The sequence below is a fragment of the Centruroides vittatus genome, unplaced genomic scaffold (assembly GCF_030686945.1).
Source record: "Centruroides vittatus isolate TY-2023 unplaced genomic scaffold, ASM3068694v2 contig_900, whole genome shotgun sequence".
In the NCBI taxonomy this organism is placed as follows: domain Eukaryota; kingdom Metazoa; phylum Arthropoda; class Arachnida; order Scorpiones; family Buthidae; genus Centruroides; species Centruroides vittatus.
Window position 1 is genome coordinate 1,670,334 of NW_027122591.1, and position 6,620 is coordinate 1,676,953.

Here is a 6,620-nt window from a genome sequence, read left to right on the forward strand (position 1 = left end):
CTTGTAATAAAATTTAAAAATAGGGATCAAAACATAAATTAAAGAGTCAAAAATAAGTTTAGAAAGTCTAACAATCCTTACGCTGAGCGGAATAATTTGTTAAGAAAAAATATATAAAAATTGTTGATATGTTTAGAAATATTAAACTTTAATAAATTTATAAATATTGAACATATTTGCAAATTAATAATTAAAATGAAAAATTTAATACAAACTAGATGAATAAATTATAACAAGATTTAATTAAATAAATTAAGATTTAAAGTATTAATTAACTACTGATTATATAATTGTATTTTCTAATTTTAATAAGACAAAATGTGATGTGTTAAAGCAATTTGTTTCTGAAATAAATCCAATAACCTGAAATACACTGCAACTTGAGAATACTTTCTATATTTAGTTTATATTTACAAGCTATAAACACAGTGCTATAAATATATTTAATAATATCATGAAAATTGTTAATAACCCTTAAAACATTCATGAACAAAAATATTCAAGTGAAGTTAAAAATAGAGTATAACAATTTTTAAAATAAATATTTATTTAATTTGAAAAAGAATTATATAAAATTAAAGTATTAAAATTTCTCTGTTTTAAGTTTGTTATCATATGTTACATGATTGAGAATCCAGTCAAAAATCAAGGTTAAAAGTATATTTAGTTGAAAGAATATTTTAATTAAAAAACTTTCTACTGTTTTCAATGTTAATGACATTGAAATAAGTCCAAAGCTAGAAACAACAATGCATTTAAAAAACAACTGTGTCAACTTATTTTTCTAACATCAAGGGTAGCAACTAACACTATGCAATTTCGTATACAGTTCATTCGAACACCTGTTCTCGGGGTCTCCTAGAGGGTAATGGAAACCCGGGGAAAAATGCATATTGAGGTCCTATAGCAAATTAAATTATTATACAGTATTAAAAGAAGTATAAAAAAACACATTGTATAGGGGCCCTGTGCGGGAGCAAATTGCTCCTTTTTCCCCCTCCTGTTCATCCCTGCCTGTTCTAATATCTTTCTGTGTCTAAAATACATTAAAAAATAATCATTATAAACATAAAATAAATTTAATTACATTGGTAAATTATTTGCATAAGAAATATACTAATTACATTCTAATATATATTTGCTACTACTTTTAAAATAATATTGCAAACTATGAGGGTAGACTTCTGTAGGAGGAAAAACTGTTTTACTCCAGATTTTCAGAATTTTCAAGAAAAAATATCTGTCACATGAATCACTCATGGTTAACTTTAGAAAAAGAAACTGGAAAGAAATGAATTTCAAAGATTGGTCTGTTTATGTGTGGCTAATCTTAGCCACCAAACTGGCAAGGAAAAAAGAACCCCTAAAGCTACCTTATAACTTTTATTTTTTGTTAGAGAAACATACTTTACACTTTAATAAATTAATGATCCTTTCTATAGAAAGAGTTTTATTTCAGCTTTAAAACTTCTAATGCTTTCTTATTTACAGTACTTTATAGTTTTATAGTACTCTATTTACAGTATTTTATAGTGTATATTTTTTACAGTTTAGAATAAATTAACAATTTTAATTTAAATATGTATTTTATGTTTCATTATAACATCTGAATCTTGAAATTTATTTAGAAAAACACCATAACTACACAAAAAAATGTCAGCTATAGAATTCTGTCCTTTGAAAACCTGCCAAAATGAGGTTAGACAACAAGGGTACTCTTTTAAAGGTTTTCTCTTGTATTTTTCATTAATCATACTTACACCATATTACATCATCAACTATGTCTAACCAAATATTTATCATGAATAAAAGAAATTTTTGCTTAAATTTAGTTAAAGAATAAATCATTACTCACCCTTCTTGGTCTTCTGATGCTGTAGAAAGAAAAAATATAAATAATCCATCAATTAAATAGCAGTCTAGTAGTAAATTAATAATTCATGCATTTATATATAACATAAATTTAAAACACTACAAAAAGTTAAGATGTATTCACAAAAAGAAAATTTCATTTTAATATGTTGCTAATGTCTAACATTTTAATTTAGAAAAGATTTTCATTTAATTTTAAATATAAACTGAAATTAATATATCTTTAATATTAAATCTAGAGGTATGTTAATATTTTTTTAATGATTTTTTATAGTTCTTAGACTGTAACTAATTCTGATAATGGCAAAAAGATTTAGTTTTATATAATTAATACATCAACTGAGCAAACAGAAAGATGTTTTTTTTTAATTAGAAAACTTTCTAAAATAAATCTAATGGTTTGGAAAGTTGTTGAATCCTATATTAATTAATTATATATAAAACTCAATAGGATAATTACATCCTATTGAGTCTGATGTACAGTTTTTTATCAAAAATCAAAATAATCCTGTGTATAATGTTTTGATTTTATATTAATTGAGAACTAATTCATTATTAAAGTATGCTTTTAACTATATACCTATATCTTCCCTTTCTTTCTTAAGTAAATATAAAGATATAAGAATAATTTATTATATTTATATATTATGAGATTGCAAGAAAATTAAGATTTAAAATTTTTTAAAAATATATTAACTTTTACATCAACTAATTCAATAAAAATATAATTTGAAATGCGCACTCTTTATATCACTTATTAATTTAATTTTATATGCAATAATTTTATATATATTTGAAGTTAATTTATTGATAATGTCATCCAACAAATATAATTGTTATAAAAATAAAATACAGTCCTTTAAAAAATTTCAATTTAAAATGATTTTTGTAATGGAATATAATAATAAGAACCAAAATACCTCATAATTTGAAGCATTTTGGTCATTAATATTACTACAATCATCAGAAAAATTGCAATTTAATTAGTAAATATTTAATTATAAATCTGTTTTGGATAAATTCTTTTTAATAAATACTTCTTTTTAACTGAATAGAACCCGAAAAATTGCAGTTTTAAGTACTTTATCCTAATTAAATCACATCATTTATAAAATTACTCTTAGAGAGGATCATATTCTTCAGCAGTAGCAATTACTTTCACGGTGACAACTGGAAGAAAAAAATGACCTTACACATATAGAACAATGACATTCGGTTCTTTAGTAGTAACAGTCTTGTTTAACGGGGAGGGAAAAGCTGCTTTTAAACGACACGGATCTAATTTCGTGAATTAACAAACCAGAAATCGCTAACAATTATGTTAAGTTCTTCATTAGATGTCTGACATAACTATTAAAGCACGCATGAAATTACAGAAATGGTGAAGTAATAGGATCTATGATAAAGAGAAACTCCACAAAAACGTTTGTACTGTACTGATTTAATTGTGAGTAACGAATTCGGCTTTGTCGAAATTGGATCTTTATCTTTAATGACTAACTGACAGACTCTTTCTCATCTTTATTTTTATCAGTTAAAAGAAAACTCTGTTAGCATTTCCCATGTTCTTCAATTATATTTTCGCAGTTGTAAACGTGTTCTTTATTCTTTTCCCTTATCTTTTTTTAGGTGATTAAGCTTATTATAATCCCGTTTTTAACCTATCGAATGTCTCGTTCAAGAACATTTCTATACCCGGAAATCTTAGAATAGTTTCATTTAAAATTATAAGGCACTTTCCTAATTAGCAAACGAGTCTATTAAGAAACAAATAATTATAAAATTAAACTTATTTGTGTCAAATTTTAATTTTGAATAGTGCGAAAAGCTCCTAATAATAGTGCTTCAGAGCTTCGTCACTTAATTTTTGATGCGGTCTAATATAAATAAATTGATTATCCGGTAAAATTAAGTAATAAAATTTTCAAAATAAATTTCAATTAACATGGAATTTGAGAGGCTCAGATTTACTATAAATTAAATACGGTCAAATCTGTGAACGACGGCTACTGACGGGACAAAAAATAGCCGTTGTTCGAAGTTGGTCGCTGTTTGGGGGTTATTTTGTGCATTTTTGTTTAAATATATATATAATTAAATACGTTCTTGAATAAACGGTTGCTGTTTAGAAGTGGCCATTGTTGAAGATTCAACTGTATTCTAGTCAGGAAAGGCTCGTCTTAAGGCTCCTTAGACCTTAAGACGAGCGTATTTTAAGGATGATAAAATAGTTAAATATCAGATTGGTTTAAGTTTACATAAGGTTAAGGAACAGATCAATGTAGTGTCTATAGCGGCAAATAGTCTAAGATAGGCTTTGAATTTAGTTCAGCTTTCCTAATTACTACACAACCCATTGTATCATAATTATCGAAACTGAACCAAAATCAAGACCGAATATATTATATATATATAAACCATTGTATTGATTACAATAGTTATTGATATATTCCGGTGAAGCTATTGTATATTATTAGCGTGAAATGATTAAATACGAACTACGAGTATGTAAACTAATTAATACATTTCTTATATATTTAATGTATTTAAAACTTTAAAAATTAAATTTAAAATTTCGATTTTCAACGAGATCTTCCCATTGCTCATGGAGCAGAAAGGTTAAGAAAAGAAAGATTTAATTTTCAAGAGTAGATAAATGTAACTCATTCAATAAATAATATTTAAATAAATAAATATCACGAATTTTTTCATCCGAAAATTCATAATTTAAGAGTTAACCTTTTAAACTCTAAGAATAGAAGAGCGTATAAAACACATTAATATCAACAATAAAAACTTATATATAAATATATTCTATTAATCAGCTTAACTTCTATAAATATTTTGGCTGCGAATGAATATCTCCATTCTTTTCCTTGTTATTTCAAAGGGAAGTTGGCCAAAGATATTCATAAAAATCAGCAATTATAAAAGTAATGAGACCTTTTCTTATTAAAGACCGAAACAAAATCAAGATTTTGCAAATGGTAAAGGGTACTTAAATATATATATATATATATTAGTAAAATTAAAATAAAATTGTTAATATATATTTAGACTTACAGCTTAAATTAACATTGATGGTAGCATTAGCATCCCCGGCTTTGTTATTGATACAAACTTTATAAAGACCAGAATCCGAATCTTCCACATCGCTCAACTGTAGGGCCACTAGGAATCTACTTCCACCGACATCACGTATCTTAAACACAATTCTATTGCCTTCTGTTAGCTTTTTATCTCCTCGAAACCAAGAAATATTGGGCCTGGGTCTAGCAGTGACTAGACATTCGAATAGTAAAGTATCACCATCATCTAGCTGTTTAAGACGAGGCTTTTGTATGAAACTAGGAGCGATATCCATCCCAGGTGATGAATGTACCTGGGAGGGAAGGTAAAAATTCTCAGGTGAAGCAAGGAAATTAGCTTAGAGAACTATAACAACAGCTCGGCTGGTGTGGAAGCAACGTTAGCTATCGGCTATATTCGTCTGAAGAAGAGGTTCGGGCAACAGTACATTAAGATAAACACTGAACAGATGGCCAGGCTCATTAGACATTAACCTATCCTTCCTCCGGAGACAACTTTGTTTTTATTAATGCTAGTTGACGTATTCTGTCGTTCTTCCTCGCTTGATTTCTTTGGCAAGCAGTCCGAAGTGAGGTAGCCCAATTCCTTATTTTGAAGATAAACAACACCCATTGCCTATAAAATTGTCAAGGGAAAGTGTCAAAGAGCTTGCAATTCGACGAGGAGCCATTAAAGAAACAATGAAAATCGGTTGCGTAATGTACACAAATTCTCGCAAGTACTGAAACTAAATTGGATCGAAGGTATTTAAGGGGATAACTAAAGGACTAAAATTAGACAATGGCTCTATATATAAGATCAATGACGATTATTTTTATTTTTTAAATCGGTTGTAATTTATTCGTTATGCCGTTTTTTTATATAACACTAAAAATAGACTTAAAAACAAATAAAATAGTAGTCAAATTGATCCACTAGAGTCGGTTCAAATTTTGACACTTCTGACAGTCAAAGCGACGTTCTGCCACATGTGATGCGATGATTTAAGCTTCTAGAATACTTTCAACATTTCTAAAAGAAACATTTTGGAAAATGCTGATGCTAATAAACACATGTATAGATACATGTTCAATATTTTTGTAAAATTTAAATAGATTCTCTCTTGTGCGTGAATTCCCCGCGTGTGTCAACAATGAAAAAATGGAGTTAATTTGCGATGAATTTAATTATTTTTTTGATTAATTTACTTTAAAACAGATAGAAAAATGATGCGTTTTAACGTATGCTACGGATTGTTTAATGTTTAAAAAAGAATATCTTAGTTAATGACGTGAATGAGGATGCCAAATCTGAGTTTATCATCTGATCATTAGAAGCAGTTTATCATCCGTTAATTATTCGAGTTAAATACGTAAGAAATTTTCTTGTTTTTTTCTAAGTTTTGCTTAAAATTAATTTTATTATTTGTCGAATTTAAAGGTTGTTTAAAGTTTAACACATGTTTAAGTAAAAATGCGAGCTTATTTTTACTGAAACTTGGGACATAAGCTTATGTAAGAGAAAGAACATTTGCTCTATTTTATCACTTGTAGAAGTGTGTAGCCCTTCTTAGGCCATAAACAACCGTCTGAAGATAATTTTCCAAAGTTCTTCAACCCACAGAAATCTATTTTTAGTGTTAAAAGTTTAGATGTTTTCCATGAAAATTTCTGTTATTT

At 27.2% G+C, this 6,620-nt stretch overlaps 1 protein-coding gene across 1 annotated transcript in view; it reads right to left on the reverse strand.

The window, feature by feature from the left end:
• Window positions 1-5,513, reverse strand: part of LOC136984037 (twitchin-like) — a 185,768-nt gene extending 180,255 nt beyond the window's left edge. Inside the window, exons 1-2 of the mRNA XM_067280951.1 lie at window positions 4,936-5,513; window positions 1,856-1,874 (exon numbers count right to left, since the gene is read on the reverse strand). Coding sequence (XP_067137052.1) covers window positions 1,856-1,874; window positions 4,936-5,236 — 320 coding nt within the window. The 5' untranslated portion in view covers window positions 5,237-5,513. The remainder of the gene's footprint in view (window positions 1-1,855; window positions 1,875-4,935) is intronic.
• Window positions 5,514-6,620: the final 1,107 nt, after the last annotated feature.